This window comes from Lissotriton helveticus, chromosome 4_1, assembly GCF_964261635.1.
Source record: "Lissotriton helveticus chromosome 4_1, aLisHel1.1, whole genome shotgun sequence".
Lineage (NCBI taxonomy): Eukaryota > Metazoa > Chordata > Amphibia > Caudata > Salamandridae > Lissotriton > Lissotriton helveticus.
In genome coordinates this window covers 397,567,063-397,586,342 of record NC_136063.1, presented here as the reverse complement: position 1 = coordinate 397,586,342, position 19,280 = coordinate 397,567,063, and the positions used below count along the sequence as shown (strand labels likewise).

Sequence of the window (19,280 nt, the reverse complement as noted above, 5' to 3'; positions counted from 1 at the left end):
TCCCCCCATGGTGGATCTGTGGATGCGCGAGATTGCGGCGAGGGCTTGATTGGACGATCGTAGTTGGCGGGAGGGGGTGTAGAAGGATAGACGCGTGTTGAGGCATTCGGGTCCTAGGTCGTAGAGGGCTTTGTGTGCGTGGGTGAGGAGACGCAACGTTATTCTCTTGTTGACAGGGAGCCAATGGAGGTCTTTCAGGTGGTCGGAAATGTGAGCTTGCGGAGGGATGTCCAAAATGAGCCTGGCTGAGGCGTTTTGGATGCGTTGGAGTTTTTTCTGTAGTTTGGCTGTGGTTCCGGCATAAAGGGTGTTGCCGTAATCCAATCGGCTTGTGACCAGTGCGTGGGTGACTGTCTTTCTTGTTTCGGTGGGGATCCAACGGAAGATTTTTTTGAGCATTCGTAGGATGTTGAAGCAAGATGATGAGACGGCGTTGACTTGTCTGGTCATCGAGAGGGAGGAGTCTAGGATGAAGCCCAGGTTACGTGCGTGGTCCATAGGTATGGGTGCGGTTCCGAGGGCCGGTGGCCACCATGAGTTGTCCCAGGCAGAGGGGGAGGGTCCTAAGATGAGGGCTTCTGTTTTGTCTGAGTTTAGTTTTAAACGGCTGTTCTTCATCCATTCGGCTACTTCTTTCATTCCTTCGTGTAGGTTGGTTTTGGCGGTGTTTGGGTCTTTTGTGAGGGAGAGGATCAGCTGGGTGTTGTCTGCGTAGGAGATGATGTTGAGATTGTGTTGGCGTGCGATGGATGCGAGGGGACTCATGTATACGTTGAAGAGGGTGGGGCTGAGTGACGTTCCTTGTGGTACGCCGCAGATGACTTCGGTGGCCTCTGATTTGAAAGGGGGGAGGCGGACTCTCTGGGTTCTTCCGGTGAGGAACGATATTATCCAGTCCAATGCCTTTCCTTGTACTCCGATGTTGCTGAGGCGTTGTATGAGGGTGCTATGACAGACTGTGTCGAAGGCTGCGGAGAGGTCAAGTAAGATGAGAGCAACTGTTTCTCCGTTGTCCAGTAGTGTTCGGATGTCATCTGTTGCTGCGATGAGGGCGGTTTCGGTGCTGTGTTTGGCTCGGAAGCCTGATTGAGAGGAGTCGAGGGATTTGTTGGATTCTAGGAAGGCGGCGAGCTGACTGTTGACGGCTTTCTCGATGACTTTGGCGGGGAATGGGAGGAGCGAGATGGGGCGGTAGTTCTTAAGTTCGGTTGGGTCAGCCGTGGGTTTCTTCAGAAGGGCGCTGAGTTCGGCATGTTTCCAGTTTTCTGGGAAGGTGGCAGTTGATTACGTCTCGGAGATGGGGTGTGATGATGGAGTCTGCTTTGTTGAAGATGTGGTGGGGACAAGGGTCGGTTGGCGATCCTGAGTGGATGGAATTCATCAGTCATCAGTCTTCAGTGGTGATTGGGTTCCAGGCGCAAAGGTTGTTAGAGGGGGGTTTTGATTCGGAGGTGGGTGGAGTGGGCCGGTCTTCGGACTGGTTTTGAAAGCTGTTGTGTATTTCGGCGATTTTGTTGTGGAAGAATGATGATAGAGAGTCGCAGAGGTCTTGGGAGGGGGTGATGTCGTTAGTGCCTACGGAGGGGTTAGTGAATTCTTTGACGATGTTGAATAGTTCCTTGCTGTTTTGGGTATTGTAGTCAAGTCGATCCTTAAATGCTGATTTCTTGGTGGATCGGATGAGTTGGTGGCGTTTGCGGGTGGCGTTTTTGAAGGAGGCCAGGTTGTCAGTGGTAGGGTTTTTTCTCCAGGTTTTCTCGAGAGTCCGACAGAGCTTCTTGGATTTCTTATGGTCATCGTTGAACCAGGGGGCTTTTTTGTTCCCTTGCTTGATTAGATGGTTTTTCAAGGGTGCTAGTTCGTCTGCGCTGTGGGTGATCCATTGTGTGAGGTTGGTGGCTGCTTGTTTTGGGTCCGATGAATTGGCAGGAGTGTTTTGTTGAAGTGACGAGAAGAGCTGGTCGGTGGTGATTTTGTTCCAGTTTCTTCGGGGAATAGGTTGTGGGGGGTTATGGGACGTGGATTTTTTGTAGTGGAAGTGAACGCAGCTGTGGTCCGTCCAGTGGAGAGCTGTGGTGTGATCGAAGGAGATGTGCTTGCTGGAGGTGAAGATAGGGTCGAGCGTGTGTCCGGCGGAGTGGGTGGGGGTGTCAACGAGTTGTTGGAGTCCAAGATTGGCCATGTTGTCCAGAAGGGTGGTGGTGTTGTTGTCGTTTTTCTTGTCCAGGTGGAAGTTGAGGTCTCCCAGTAGAATGCAGTTCTCGGATGGGATGGCATGTGGGCTGATGAAGTCAGCGATGTCTTCACTGAATTGTGAGCGGGGTCCTGGGTGTCTGTAGATAAGGGTGCCTCTGAGTGTGGTTTTGGGGTCGGTGTGAATCTGGAAGTGAAGGTGTTCGGCGGTAGCGAGGTTATCGTCGGAGCTGGTCATGATGCGGATGGTGTTCTTCTGGACGATGGCGATGCCTCCTCCTGTTTGGTTGATGCGGTCCTTTCGGATGATCTTGTAGGTGTCCGGGATGGCTATGGCGATGTCGGGGGCTGATGAGGCGTTCATCCAACTTTCTGTAAGGAAGGCGACGCCCGGCGATGTAGTGTCGAGTAGGTTCCAGAGTTCGATGGAGTGTCTGTGGACTGAGTGGGTGTTGAGCAGTAAGCACTTTAGGTGGTTAGTGTCGGAGCTCTGTTTGGAGTTTATGGATTTGGTGTGGGTCCTGATGCAGTCGAACTTGCAGGAGTGGCAGGTGAAGGGTCTAAGGGTGTGTCCTGGAGCGGCTTGGTAGCAGTTAGGGAGTGGGCCGGGGTAAGTGCTGAGAGGGTTGCGGCGTCGTATGTTATGCGGGTGGAATGGGATTTGCGTGGACCAGGGGGGCTGGCGCTGGGCGCGGTCCAGGCGTGGACGGGCGTAGACGGGCTTACCTTTGGCGCGCCTTTGGGGCGCGTCCGCTGCGCGTGAACGCTGCGCGCGTAGGCATCTGTCATATGTGGATAGTGGAAGGGGAGGGGCGAGGGAGGATCAGCTGGGAGGCGGGAGCGGGGTGGAGATCAGGGCAGGGAGGCACAACACAACAACAAAAAACAAAATGGCAGCAAGCCAATATCGCAACAGGATTGGGGCACAATTGTAAATAGCGCGATGCAAATGGCAGTGGCGCCGGCACAATCAGGCACAAATAAGTCTGCAGGCAGCCCAGCACAAGTTCACATATCGTACAAGCGCACCTTGGCAATCAGGCGCTACGATCTAATTTACATCAGCAATTTAATAAATAATAATAGACAGGCGGGGCAATCTAGCGCTACGAACTCTAATAAATAATTATGCAGGCTAAAGCAGTTGTGGGTGCAAGGCGAGATAGGCACTCAGCAGTCTGGCGGTAAGCGCTACGATACCAGGCGAGGCAGGGAGCAGCGTGTGGAGCGACCTCTTCTGCTGGGAGCAGGACGGTCACAGTGCTACCACGGCAGAGCGGGGGTAAACAGTATCAGTGGGAGGATCAGCTGGGAGCGGGGTGGAGATCAGGGCAGGGAGGCACAACACAACAACAAAAAACAAAATGGCAGCAAGCCAATATCGCAACAGGATTGGGGCACAATTGTAAATAGCGCGATGCAAATGGCAGTGGCGCCGGCACAATCAGGCACAAATAAGTCTGCAGGCAGCCCAGCACAAGTTCAAATATCGTACAAGCGCACCTTGGCAATCAAGCGCTACGATCTAATTTACATCAGCAATTTAATAAATAATAATAGATAGGCGGGGCAATCTAGCGCTACGAACTCTAATAAATAATTATGCAGGCTAAAGCAGTTGTGGGTGCAAGGCGAGATAGGCACTCATCAGTCTGGCGGTAAGCGCTACGATACCAGGCGAGGCAGGGAGCAGCGTGTTGAGCGACCTCTTCTGCTGGGAGCAGGACGGTCTTCTGCTGGGAGCAGGACGGGAGTTAGGGTCCTCTATTACATCTTTTCAAACACCTCTTAATTTCAAACAGTACCACATTATGTCCCTGAATCTAGCCTGAGTGTTGTGACACCAAAGGCATTCAAAGCAAGCCACAGGGTACATCCTACTGATTCTATGAGTTGTTAGGTAGCCTCTATGTAGAGTATTAAATTAAAAATATTTAAAATGGACAGTTTTCGTGTGGGTTGCTTTACGTAGCCAAGTAATTAACTTTTTCTCCATCTCCCATTGTATGTAGATCTTGCAAAACTGTATAGCTCTGTGGTTCGTTCTCAATAATGTTAGAGTCTTTTTGTGCTGCGCTCACTATTTTATCACACACAAGGAATTGAACTTTGAGTAATGAATTTTCCTGTTCTAATGCCTGTAAGCCTATTAATGTTTCATTGCTAAACAGGTCGCTTATGGAAAAGTTACCCACTCCCTCCTAGTGTGCTCGATCAATAGTGAAGAGTGTGTCCACTGGAGTACCCTGAGGGATGCTGCCGGTGTGTACGACCAAAGTGAACGCATGATATCCAAGCTCCATTACAGATAACCCATGGGCAGTTTGTACTAAATAGGAATGGCCTTTAAAGGTCTGAACTCCAGATAATAGGATCACGAGAAAGAGCTTGTTGGACAGACCTATAACCAGTTTCATTTAAATGATAACCAGCTGCCCAACAGGCTACCTAGCGTAACAGGACTACTAAGTAGTAATCCTCAAAATCAGGGAGATGGGGGAGGTTCGGGGATGGGGGTGGGGGGGGACACCCATTCTCCTCTCTCAGTTGGCAGTACTGTTAACACTACTCTTCTACTAGATCACCAAACAAGTCACCCAACAACTCTTGAACGGCCTTCTTCAGGACTACAGAGGAAAGATAGGCAAATTATTAAAAAGTTGAGATAACAGTCATTTTAGCTAATGCTATGCATACTAACATTGATAGAAGGAGTGGAGTTCAAAATGAGATTTGAGGCGGCCAAAAGATCTGCCTCATAATGATATATTTCAATCCCTGAATATCGAAAAATGTATGACTTCCAGAGCAACCCTCACCTGCAGTAGCAGGGTTTCATTCAGTGGTAATACACAGGATTTACTCCAATTAAGTCCCAGACCTGAGACTGCCTTAAATGAGCCAAAGTACATCAAATTGAAGTCCAGTCAGACTCATCATCTTGCATACAGAGTAACATATGATTTGCATATTGGAAATCGAATAAATGGTTCCTCCCAAATGGATACCTGATTCTTCCCCCAAAGTGATCATTTCAACAGCTAAAGGTTTAATGGCCACTGCGAAAGGCAGGGGGAAGTGTAGGCACCCAGGTCTTGTACCGCTACTAACCTGGTATGAAGCTATGTTATATCCAGTTTTAACCCTGAGTGTAGACCGTGCGTTCAGACGTTTAAACAACCTAAGCATCTGTCTTCTAAAACCAAATGTATCCAGTATATTAAGTATATAAAGTCAATTAAGCACATAAATGGCCTGCTCTTAATTGAAAGCCAGATGTGCTGAGCATGACCAACAATGGGGAGCCTTCTCTACTATGCTATAAAATCTCCTGATGCTCAAGGATATGCTGCAGCAAAGCACGCACCCGTTTTGGTCCACATGTATCAACATTGGCAAGCTTGGAAGTAACCTGCCTGCTAGTATTTTCACTGAGAATTGTATATTCCGTTTATAAAATCAGAAGCGAATGGTATGATTTCATCTTTAGGGGGGTCAGGCCTTATTTTGGAATCTAAGTAATAAAGGCTTTGGTTGTTATAGGTCCAATGTCTACTACTGTTTCAAACTATTTAGACAGCAATCAAAGCACTTTTTAAGTGGATCTGTACAGCACCTATGCAGATGAGGCTTATTAAATTGCTTTTTCAGATTAGGTCAACACATTCTATGCGTAATAAACTACTGTCGGCTTCCCAGTTTCCTCAGGCAGATTGTTAGGAGGAAGAAAGCCCTGTTGGTGGCCTTGGAATGAATCTTGGCTTTTACAGATGAAGGAAGCTAGGTAGTCCGAAGACATGTTGGTCTCGCGTACAGTACACTTTTTGCAAGCCACTCCCCCTTTGTTTAGAGGGATCCCGCCTGTCCACTACAGAGTGCACCATAAAATTCAGCTTAGGAGCAACAGAGGAAGGTGTTTCTAGTTGAAGGAAGCAAAGATGCATGCATCATTGCTATATTAGTGAAAAAAGAGCACAACTGAATTCATTTTTGTGCACTGACTTATCCACATTTTCTCTGCTATTGAATTAAACTAAAACCTTCAACAGACAAAGCATAATACAGTTTGCTGTTTAAATGTGTTCTTGTACATTTATCATACTACATCGGCCTCATTTCTATGTGCACTGGCTCTGTAAGTTTCTGAAGTGAAACAAATGACCGTTCTTACCTCCATGTCCTGCGAATAACATCAATGACGCCGGAGTACGTGTTGTGCTGATCCTGAAGACGAGCCCGCACTACTTGATATGGATATGTTGCTGCTACTGCAAATATTTTGGACAGCGCTGCCATTGTTATATATTCAATTGTATTCTAAAAACCAAAATAAAGCACATGCAAGATTGTTCAAAACTGTGAGAGCAAGGAAGCAATAAACATAAAACTCTGAAAAAGACAATACGAAGAGAGTCAATGGCTTTCTGCACTACAACTAAATGTAACCAAGTGCAAGAAGCGAGTTGAACCTAATACAGAGCGTCTCTCCGCTAGATTATGAATACCTTCATAAACACTAGAAAGAGGAACAAATAATTGTCACCAGATTCAAGTCGATACATTTATAATGCAGTTACAAGTAACAAATAAAATTACAACATTGTTCCTTTTCTTAGTTTGTGTGTGAGCAGAGCTTTTGTGTCTGCGATTAGAAAAATGACATATGAAAAAGGAATATGCTACTTACCTTGTAAGTACCTGTCCATAGTATGAAGTGCTGTAGATTCACATGCTCTGCATACTTCTGACATCCAGGTTTGAGCTCAGATGTTTGCAACTTGTTTTTCTTTGAAGAAGTCAAACCACAAGGTATAGTAACTCCACCCTTAGTTGGTAATGAGCATGGGGACCGGCTACATTATTAGTTTGTTTTCCGGACAATGGGCGAGCGTAAAGATGAAGCATTAGACAGGAATGCATATGACTATGCAAAAAGTTAAATCCAGGGTGTTTAAGTAAAAGAAAATACACCTTTAACAACCAAAAGCACCCGGGAAGGTGGGTGGGTGCCTGTGAATTTACAGGCTACACACCAATGTTTACAAGTTAATATGCTCTGTTCGAAGCATGAGGCTGTAGATACATCTATAGATCGATATACTCTGCATACACTGTACAGCAGTACTCCCCTAAGCAGTGGTTTGCTGGAGGATGTTGCAGAAGACTGAAAAAGAGTTCTTCAGGGTAGCTTGACCAACTCTTGCTTGTTGGCATACTAAGACATCCATACACTAGTGTTTGGTGAATGTGTGCGCGGTCAACCACGAAGCTGCCTTACAAATGTCAGCTATGGGTATGCTTCCAAGAAAAAGCCATGGTAGCTTCTTCTTTACAAGTTGAATGAGGCCTGGGTGGGGCAGGCAAATTCCTATTAGCCTTAATGTAGCACGTTTGGATACATTTGGCAATCCATCTAGCTATGCCTGCCTTAGAGAGAGCTTGTCCTTTCTGTGGCTTGGCGAAAGCAACCATAAGTTGCTGAGTTTTTGAAAATGACTGGTCCCATCAATGCATACATAAAAGCACATTGGCATCAAGTATGTGAAGGGCGCTCTTTGCCAAAGTTTGGTTGTGGAAAGAAGACCTGAAGTTCAATGGTTTAATAGAAATAGAATGGGGATACCACTTTAGGAATGAAGTTAAGGTTGGTTATAAGGACAATTCTGTTATTAACTTGAAAGAAAGGCCCTTCCAGGGTGAGGGCCTGAAATTTGCCGATACGCCCTAAAGTTGTGATGGTGACAAGGATAGCAACCTTCCTGGAAAGGAACTGTACTGGGCACAAACGTAGAGGTTCAAAAGGAGGATCCATGTGTCTGGTAAAGACCACTTTAAGGTTCAGGGGTGGTGGTACCGTAGGTGGACTAACCCATTAGAGTCATTCCATGAAAGCCTTGACGACAGGGATTCTGAATAAAGAATCGTGTTCTCTGGTCCACATGCAAGCTGCTTAGTTGCACAACATGAAGGCGTATGGAAGTACAGGCCTGATTTCTTTAGATGAAAGAGGTAGCAGACGATATCCTAAATGTCAGGTTTAAGTGGGACTAAGTGCGTAGGAATGCAGTAGTGGACAAACCTCTTCCACTTGGCAGCTTAGCAGTCCCACATAGTGGGTCCGCGTGCTATTTTGAGGAAGATTACGTTAGTTTAACTCTAGGACCTCAGGAGCCAGATCGCTAGATTGAGTTGCGAGGGGATGGGGTGCCTGATCATGTTGCAGGGACTCTGCTCTGAAACAGAACTACGCTTGGGACCATGGAACATCAGTATGTAGGGACTAAGTCATCATACCACCTCAGTATCCATGAGCCTGAGTCCGACTAGCTATAGTGCCTCACTTGCTCTCCTAACCATACCACAGAAACAAGTGAATTGACACCCCGGAACACAACACTCTCGACCCTCTCAGGGATCTCAGTAATAGGACACACCCTTTCGCTCTCTCACTTGTACTTGTCCACAATAAAATAAGAAAGAGACAAGAAAGCAGTTTAGAATAGTTATTCAAACTATTGTGCTCGGAAAAGGACATAGTAATATATATAAGCTAAGTTTGAGTACGCATATATTTTTTGGTGGTCTTGGAGTCAATTTAAAATAATAATATTACATGGGGTCTGAAGTATCATATTCTGTAAAATATGTATATTTATCTTTTTGTTTTTTGGAACTCTCTGGAGAAGTGGGACAATGTTACCATTGGGTATAATTACAATTAAAATTAAAATGGGGACGCTGTCTACCCATTTTATGAAAAAAATTGGGTCATAATTATGGCAACAGAACATAGCAGCATAGTTAGCGGAATTAAAATACAGATCTTCTGATCTAAAAACAGTATGACACTTTTACTCAGAATGCATAGAATTTACAGTATCAACATCCTAAACAACTGAATGTAATCCAGGTACTATCAAATCACCCATAGAAACTTTGAACTCATATGGTATCTGCAAGATCTCTGTTGTAATGAATATATCGAAAATAACTTTATCCCAAACAATTCCATCAGTCACTGGAACGGCTGAAATGTTCACGAGGGACAAGTCACTTTTCTTTTTATGTGATGAAGAATAGGGGGCAAACACCCAGTTGACTAGTTCTGCAGCAGAACATACTGGGAGGTAATGGCAGATGATCAGTAGGAAGAAAATAGCCACGAATACAATAAAAAAAAAAAAACATGGAAAGTATGATGCAGACATATATCCAAGGAGGGACTAGATAAGTGTGTTTTAACCATGAAAGAAAAACACACATCCGTGCTAGACGTGTGTACACAGCAGAAGAACTGTCAGTAAAAAAGTTATCTTGATCCATTTAGTACCGGAGGTACTCTGCTGAAACACATGAGGATGGGACTCAACAGTAGGACTTGAAAAGGCCAACTTGGATGGATTCGCCAACGGTGGATCATTGTAAATGACATCTGCTGCAGAAGACATGATATTAGAAGCAAGTTGCGCGATAGGAAAAATTTCGACATAGGACTCAGCAGCTCCCTCCCTCCTTCAGCCGGAAAGTATCAGCATTGATGGTGCTCATAGGCTGTAGAGAAAAATATTGATAAAAAGAACGGTTATCCAATGGCATACTATTAAGTATCTGCCACATGGTATAGTTTGACATGTTAAATGGAGACAAAGCGCTTGTCTTTAGAACCAGAAAGTGGTGGCAGAATAATAATTTGTGTACCTTTTAGACCAAGGACTGGAATAGAATCATGGTACGTTGGGCCGAATTCCTTATTGATGGCCACCTTTTCTTGAACAAGTTCTCCCAATTTCGGAAGCCAGCTGGAAATTGGAAGCACAACTCCTGAAATCGAAGCTTGAGATGCAGAACTGTTGAAGGTCCTACAAGACAGTACAATGGTTCTCTACGTCAAAGGTTGCAGCAGCCGCAACAACGTCTAGACCGTCAAGGTCTGGAACATACATCTTGATGCCAAAAACTACTTTGTACAAGGGCCGCCCACCTAGAGATCTTTTAGGGAGGTTATTTAATGCTGGTTAAACCTCATTTGGATGGTGCAACCAACCACACCCTGTGCCTAATACCCTAGCCGTTAACGACAGTTTTAAGTCACGGGTCATTTTTTTCACAACATTATTACCCTCGGGTCTATATGGAGAAGAAAAATATACTTGCACACCCATGGACTTCATCGAATCACGGTATACCTTGAAGGCAAAAGCCGGATCTTGGTCCGAGTGGAACATGCAGCAGGCATATGTCCCGATAAAGACTTTAATAACAGTTTGAGCATTAGCCGAGCGCTGAGGCCAAACCCAGAGGAACCTAGAGCAAGAATCAACTGCAACCAAAATATATTTGAACGAGTATCTGAAGTTAGAGGACCGCAGTGATCTAAATATATACAGCCAAAAGGCTGGCTGGGAATAAAACATGTCTGCGGTGAATGAGACACAGCAGAACATTTAATTTGTTGACACATGTCACAACATAACACATATTTTCTGGTTTATTGGTATAAACCTTGCCACCAATATCTTTGTTGTAAAAGTGAAATGGTGGCAGCCACACCAGCATGTGGAGATGCTATACCTTCTTGTGCGGCCACAAATAAATCATGTCTGTGGTCAGCGTTGGGAATCATGCGATCACCAACACCAGGAATAGTTACATGAGGAACATTCTGGTGATATAAATAATAGGAATATTTAGAAGAAAAATCTATTGATAAAGGGGAGCCGTCTTTAAAAGCATTCATGGCAACCAAAGTATAATTGTCGATACAAGTCTTAGAGCGAGTTATCGCTGCGATTCTAGCTGTGGCAACTGCAGATTTGGCGGCTTCATCAGCCACAGAATACCCTAGATTGTGTTCCCACACCTTGATGACTCAAAGTATGTATACCTTGAGTTTGTGACTAGCCATTCATAACTGTGTTTCCAAAAATTTTAATTATCATTGAAAGATTGTATGCAATAATACTGATCACACACTAGAAGTGTGGGGAATCGAGGAGCCGCATTTTCAAGAGCAACAAGTAAAGCTTTCAATTCAGCCAATTGCGCAGTGCAGTCTCCAAGAGACTGTGTGTGAATAATTTGAGGATGAAAAACACCATCGGAGACAATGCCTAGAACGATGGAGCATGCAGCAGAATTTTGATGCTTAGAACCTATAGCCGGTTGCGCAGACCCATCAGTATAAAGGACTGATGTATATTGGTCAAGAGGCGGAATTGAAGAAGGCAAAGGATAAACATGTTCATATTGCAAAAAGTTCTGAGTTTGCAAAGAAGGGTCAAAGTCTACATCAATGGATGTGAAGGACATGGCCCATTGTATCCGAGGGTGTTTTTTTTTTTATTAGGTACGCTGGCTTTTGTGACAGCCCCTAAGGAAGGCTTAGGAGAAACGACTATAATGAGTTTACCTTGAGCAAGTGGCCATTCCTTTAGGGTGGTCAAATGGTCATTTGCACAGCAGTGAGGATTTTTTCAGGTGAAGCAAAACACAGTTCTGCAGGTGAATATAAATGCGATTTATAAGTAATAGGGACTGTTTCGCCTTCAGTCAAGGTGACATAGGTAAATCCAATTGCACCCGGTAAAATCCGGATAACCAAATTTCTAGTATTAACAATTGTGTACGTTGCATGATTCAAGCAAGTCAGATTGCAAAGATTTAGTGTAGCAGTGTGTTCCAAGTGGAGGCAGAGAAATGTTGGTGCATTATAGCATAGAAGGGTTTATAAATTTGATCAGTATGTCCTGCCAAAATGTAAAAATTCAAGCAGAAACTGCACTTTTTTGTGTAGTAGAAGGTTGTAATTGAGCACATTTTTCTAGAAAATGCGGCAAGGCTTGTTTCGCCATTCGTCAGTTCATATCCTAAGAAAAGGACACAGAGAAAAGCAATATAAGACTTTCTGAAGTTAAATTTATAACAGAGTTCAGCAAATCGCAAAATAATGCGATCCACTCATGCCAAGTGGGGGTTAAATTCGCCATCAGTTAGGTAGATATCATCAACATAGGAAAAAGAGTCTGGGTCGATATAATGAAGATTCAACATCATTCGTGCTGCAAAAACGCCTGGGCTATTCTTATACCCCATAGAGAGTCGGGTGTAGTGTATTTGAAAACCGAGGGGCCAAATTGTGACTGAAAAAACCATTGTAAATATCCAAGGTGGTTTTATATTTTTTACGGACAATATTATTAATCAGTGCCAAACTATGGGCATTTTGCACCGCAAAAGTGTGAGTATGGCTATTCAAATATCTTTAATCTAAGACTATATGATAAGAATGATCAGGTTTCAAAACAGGAAAAAGAGGATTATTCATTTGAGATACACAGTGTTCAATAATTTCCTGGTACTCCAGTTGAGAAAGAATTCCTTTGACAGGTGCCTTAGCATCCTGTTTAATAGGATACTGTGGTTGTACCTGATGGCTAGACAGAATAGTAACAACATGGTAAGGATAATCCTTATTTCAACCTGTATCGATATGATAAAATACAGGGGTCTATGCAAGGGCCCATTCAGAGGCATAAGTCTGTTTGAATCCGTCAGGAACATGGTGTGAGACAGAAGGAAAAATAACATCCTCACCCTCAGGGCATGCGAGAACAAGAGTTTGGGGCCAGATGACCTCCAAACAAGATAATGTCATAAGATGTAGTTAAATTGTACCAGAAGATTCCTTTAATGGTGCTTTTAACTTCACCTTCAATTTGAATATCCAATATAGTCCGATATAGTCAGTCTGCGGAGGCCATGCGGGTTTCAGCGTTTTTTAACTGTAATAAATGTGTTTGTTGCTTTCGCCACCAGAAATTGGTGGAGACTCCGGCATGCTATGGTTACCTCAGCAGCGCGTTAAGGAGAGTCACTGCCCAACTCCTGTTCAGGAGTAGGGTTCTCCCAATTTGTGGCATATTTAGCTGTTAATGCTGCAACTTTCTTTTTCAGAAAAGTGGCTTTATATGGAGGAGGTCTATTCTCTTTCTTTATCTTCACATCAGATGAGGGTTGTAGCTTCCATGTCAATGACACGTACTCTGGTGGTCTACGATCAGATCGCCTTCCTCAATCGTACTGATGTTTAGATGATTCCTAAAAGGAACAAGGAGAACGGGTGTCAAGGATTTGATACCTATCAGGAGTTTTAATTTTTGTGCGATCACAAAAATCTATTGCCTTTCAGTATGTTCAAGGGACAGAGTACCTCCGTGCTGTCTGGGCTTTTGTTGTTTAGTCTTGTCTCATTCTTCCCTTCCAAACTCAGCCTGGATTGGTGTCCTTATCGGAACCAGGCTTACCAAGACTACTGCATTCCAAAGAAGTATATACATCCGTAATAATGAGCAGCAACTCTCGTTCACGGTCGGCAACAGCTACAGCGACAAGTCGCTGGCGTATGGCCAAGGACGCTTCTTCACCTTTAGAAAGAATCATTTCAGAGACGACAGGCACATTTCCAATACGTTTAATCCCCAAATCGAGAGAAGGACCTGCCCCATGCTCATTCTGTATTTGTTTGAGGACGTTCGGTAGAACAGCCATTGAGGGAGTGCCATGACAGAGTGTAGAAAGTGGCAAAAATAGTCCCCCATGTATTGCAGTCAGGGATAGTGGGAACCAGACCACTGGGTAAGCATATAGTAAGAATTCTGTGTTTATCTTGAGGTCTCATAAGGGGAAACAGAGCTTCAAGTTGGTCTATTTTCTGGGCAATCCAAAATGGACTTTCCTCACGATTTGTGGGCCGTTTATGCTTAAATGAATTAACCACAGGACTGATCACGGGCCCAGCAGGCTGTTGAGTCTGAGCCTGCAGGCCAATCCTAACAAAGTGTGTGAAATAAATTAAGTAAGACATCTACACAGGTCGACTAAAATATTATGTAAAACACGCGTCTGAACCAAATTAAGAGCATTTAAATCTGGATATGGGGAATAACCAGCTACTGTTGGCCATGTGGTCCCGTTATTACTTAAGGGGTCCATTCGAAGATTTCCAAGAACATTGTGAAGGGCGCCATTAAACCAGGTTTGGTGTTCCCAAACCGTAAGAGGAACTTCAAGAAGTGCATATGGATGATAATCACCCGGTGCCTGGGGCACTGAATAATCATGAAAAGTATTATCATTAGTGTCCACAAATGGGACCCAGGAATAAAAAAACTTCAAAGCTGAATGCGGCGTCCGTCTCTGCTACAAAAATCACAGTAGCTTCCACATTAGGCACTCCATGTTGAAACAAATGTTGAGTAACTGCAGCCAAATGGAAATGGATTCAAATGGTGCACAAAGCGGGTATAATCCTTTTAATATGCAAGCTTGAAAAACTGACAGAATTAGGGGCTACCTAATAACTGTGGAGGAGAAACCCCTAACACCACGGATGCCTTAAGCCTTCAGCAAAAAGGTGTCAGGGTATTGTGGACAAGCACAAAAACTACTTGGGGTTCCCATAAGTAAGTATCAGACCAAACGTTGGTGGTGCCATGTTGAAGTGATTCTGCTCTGGAACAGAACTATGCTTGGGACCATGGAATATCCATATGAAGGGACTATGTCATCATACCACCTCAGTACCCATGAGCCAGAGTCCGACTTGCTATAGTGCCTCACTTGCCTTCCTAACCGTACCAGAGAAACAAGCAAATTGCCACCCCAGAACACTTTCGACCCTCTCAGGGATCGCGGTAACAGAACACACCCTTTCGCTCTCTCACTTGTACTTGTCCACAATAAAATAACAAAGAGACATGAAAGATGTTTAGAATATTTATTCAAACTATTGTACTCTGAAATGCAGTATACGTGCCACGTTTAGAAATCAAATGCATAATAAAAATACTGTTAGCATGGTCAATAATCCATATACCATGAAATGTGCTGTCATACCTTAGCATACACAGATGAACGCTCTACATGTCAGCAGGTTGCAGTGCTATTGCCACAGAACTCTCGTTCCATGTGTGTGTTTGTGCCTCATTTACTTATCTACATGCTAGGACATGTGTGCACATAAACAGCAGCTGCATTCTTGTGTTATGTCTAGGTGCTACTTCATGGCCAGAAAGAATAACAAGGGATTTTATTGTGTGACCTTGTTGGTGGTGCTCAGACTAAATCCCAGAAAAAGAATAGAACGTAAAAACATATGCAGATTCCGTGTGAAAGTACAATGTGGCACAAAAGCAAGCATGTTTTTAAAGTAACATGTGCAAAGGAAAATGAGGACTACAAAGTGCACGGTTAGGCTAACATAGGAAAAACTACAATAGGTCATGCAGTAAACACATGACAACTGTGTGGTAGAGCTGCGTGAGAAGGTCTGGCCTGTTGGTGAGCTTCTCGTGGGAAACCACAGACATCTCTAAAAGTGTCGAAAATCATTGCTGTATGGCCCACGTAGTGTGAGACATTTGTCAAAGCTTCTGGACCTGAAAGCGAAGCTTTGGCATTTTGTGTGGTGGCAAAGAGGTCAATCTCTGCTATCCGCCATCCTCAAACAGCAGAAGTACGGGAGAAGGACTTGTGGGTGGAGTCTACTCATAGACTTGTTGCCAGATTCTGCGGAGGAGGTTTGCAAAATAGTTGTCTACTCACAGAAGGTACTCTGTCAGCAGGTTTATTCAGAGGTGGAGCAGCCAGTGTCAAATGCTTTGTGCTAACACCAACAGCTGCGGTGAGTGTGCTGCATTGATTTTGAAGAGAATACACGGAAGGCACGTTGTCTGGTTTTGTCAATACAACGTTGTGCTGTACCTGGTAAAAGAAAGCTTTGAAACTAGCTCGATGAGCAGAAGCTCAAGGCAATGGATCTGGATGCCCTTTTATTGTGGTGACCACGTGTCCTGAACTGTTAGTTGCAGAAGATGCGCTCACCACTCTGAGAACGAGGTATCCATGGTGATGGTCCCCTGCGCAACAGGGTCTATGAAGGGCCAGCTCTGCAACAGATTGCTGCAGTTTCACCACTGCAGTGAGCGATGGATGATTGCCCATATCAATAGTAGATCCTCCGAGTGACCCTCCAATTCTGACCATTGTGCTTAAAGGTATTGTTGAAGCTTTTGCATGTGGAGCCTGGCTTGGGTTACTATGGCTTTGCTTGAGGCCCTCATTTCAAGAAGGCCCACGACTGTTCTGAACGTCAACTGATGATATGGCTGAAAAAAGAGGGTATAACTGCTGCATTGCTTGCACTCTTGCTTGACTGGGATAAGCCTTGCCAGTAACAATATGGAGTACGCCTCCCAGAAAGGGCTGAATCTAAAAGGGCTGAAGGTGGAACTTGACGATTTTTATAATGAAGTCAAGCCTGTGGAGGATGGACTTAGTGGTCAGTGTGTGAGTAAGACAGTGCTATTTGCTAGCTCTCTTGATCAGCCAATCGTCTAAGTTCGGAAATATATGAATACCATTACTTCTGAGATGAACTAAGGTATGCAAAAAAGTGATGGATGGAATGCTTGAATTATTTTCAGACACTGGTAATCACTCGGGCCGTATCCCAGGCCATCCATCATTCTGAACACTATGCCACCTCTGTTTGGATCCAGCCATATGCAAATCAGTCTTGATGCTGCTCCAAAGGTAACAGACCAGCCTGAACTGCCAGGTCCTCCCTGAAATGGAACATAAGGAACCCAAGACCGGTTTCGGGCTCGTAAGGGTTCATCATCCAGGTATAGCTTGGTTCCAGTGGGATAGTATGCACAGGGCTAAAGTCTGGCTCTGCGTACCTCTCCCACCAAGAGCGACAAACTAAAGTATACAAATATGTGATGGATGGAACGTTTGAAATAACCTAAGCCACTGGTAATCAATCTGGACGCAGCCCAGTCCATTGTCATTTTGCACATCATGCAACCTCACCATGGACCCAGCCAAAAGCAAATTAGTCTTGATCCTGCTCCAATTAGAATAGTCCAGCCTGAATTGCCAGGCCAAGTCCTCTTTCTGAGATGGGCAGCTACCAAGGGAAGACATTTTATGAATCCTCTGGAGGCAGTGGTGACCATTAATGACAACACTTTGAATTGATGCTACTGATCACTTAACACAAAATGTGATAATGGCAATGAGAGGGATGAATGGGTAAGTGAAAGTAGGCATCCTTTAGACAAGGAGCCGTCATGAAGTCGTCTTTCTGCAAAAGAGGGATGACATCCTGCAGAGTGACTGTGTGGAAATGTTATGAGAGGCTCTACTTGTTGAGGGGCCTTAGATCGAGTATTCACCTTAGAACCCTGTTCATTTTGGGATACAAAAGTACAGGGAATTCACCCCCTTGTACCTTGCCATGATGTTGCAATGGTTCTACTGCCCCTTTGAAGATAGGCACCTGAACCTCATTCTAAAGGTCCTGGTACCTTGCGGGGAGGGTGTGCTTGCAGGGTGAGATGATTGGTGGGACTGCACTGAGCTCCAGGCACTAACTGTGTTTTATGATGGAGAGGACCCACTGGTCGGAACTGATCTCTTCCCAGCGCTGGTGAAACCCCTATAGTCTTTCCCTAGACCGGTATAGGGTGATCAGGGGGAGTGGAAGGGAGGCACTGCTTGGAGGAGGTGGCTCCTTTGGTTCCCCCTCTAGTGTTTGCTACCTCTGTAACCACCTCTTGAATATCCCGTGTAGACCTTGTACCTTGGGCGTTGGTATGTTTTCGCGTGTGTGGACCATGAAGGAGTCTGGTGGAATGTAGCCACAGGCTTGTATTTTTGTCGATCCCAGGTGCGAATGATCCAGGCCTTGACTGGCTCTTTGAGATTTCGGGCACTGCCCTATGCATCCCTTTCAGCATATGGAGGAACTGGAGAGTGTATTGGGTCTTTTGACCAGGAAGTCATCATTTCCTAGACAACGTCCATATCTATTTTATGAAAAGTAACCAGCCTTTAGATAAACTTGTGGCATGAGGTAGTGTCATCAGGTGGGTAAGGTTTTGCCAGGTACAGATTGGGTTCTGTATTTCCCAGGGATCAACATTGTAGTCGTCACACAGGTTATCCCTGGGTTCAGGATCATAGGGGGCATTGTAGAGTTCCACTCGGTAGAATGGACTGCACTCCCTATAGGACGAGTGTGGTGACTAAAGTTAAGCTGGAGGAGGTGGCACAATTGGTAGTGGCAGAAACGGAGGAGGATGTTGAGGTGGAGAAGGAGGAAGTGAAGCATAGAAGGGGCTAGTGCCCATGTCTTTTTTACCTTGGAGGAGGTGTTAGTTTCAAGCCATTTTGTTCCTCAAAGGACAACTTCCTCTTTCTTAGCAGAGTCGTATGTGGCTTTAGTGGATTTTCCCAGTTTGTTGGTGGATGAAAGATAGCATTTTGCAAATGTACAATTCCTCCTGCTAGCACTGAAGAATAGACTGCTTCCAGTCGTCTGAGCCAGCAGTCGATGACACTTTAGTGTCAATAGTGTCCGACATTGAGAATTTCTGTGATGGTGGCTTTAATGCCGATGCATACTTCAGAGCAGAGGTCGGATTCAGCATCCCCTTCGATGCTGGAGCCGACAAGCCTGTTGGCTTCGAGCAGTGTTGAGCGTATGCAGGCTCTTTGTGCCCGGAGTAGATAGCAGTGTCAGCTTCGAAGGCTTCTGCTGGTGTCAACCAACGCTCGAATACAGTGGTGGACCAGCAGACTGTTGTTGAGTCTTTGGGCTTGATAACCAACTCTCTGCCTTTCCACTAATACAAACAACTGTGGCATGACAGACCTAGGCATGGCAGTATGGGGCTGTTCATTATATATAAGAACAGTTTCCTCAATGAAATCGGAGGAGCACTCTGCTGACGCTTTGAGGTCATGGCACACCAAAATTATAGCTCAGCTGACTTCGGTCATCTACCCGCGGGGATGTCCAGCTCTACACCAAGATGGACCGCCCGATGACACTTGCCATCAGGAGTTAGATCACCCGGTGGGGATTGCTCTGGAAGATCACACACCCTAGGCCATCCTAGATTAGGGAGCGCTAGGTAGGAGCACCATATATTACACTATATATATATACTTGCATATATTATTTTAGAACAATGGTGGAATTATTTATACTCTCCACTATTCTTGTATTGTTACTGTGC

The 19,280-nt window shown here is 44.8% G+C and overlaps 1 protein-coding gene across 1 annotated transcript in view; it reads right to left on the bottom strand.

The window, feature by feature from the left end:
• Positions 1-19,280, bottom strand: part of SLC25A32 (solute carrier family 25 member 32) — a 173,000-nt gene that overhangs the window by 28,267 nt on the left and 125,453 nt on the right. The window contains exon 6 of the mRNA XM_078686901.1: positions 6,365-6,510. Coding sequence (XP_078543027.1) covers positions 6,365-6,510 — 146 coding nt within the window. The remainder of the gene's footprint in view (positions 1-6,364; positions 6,511-19,280) is intronic.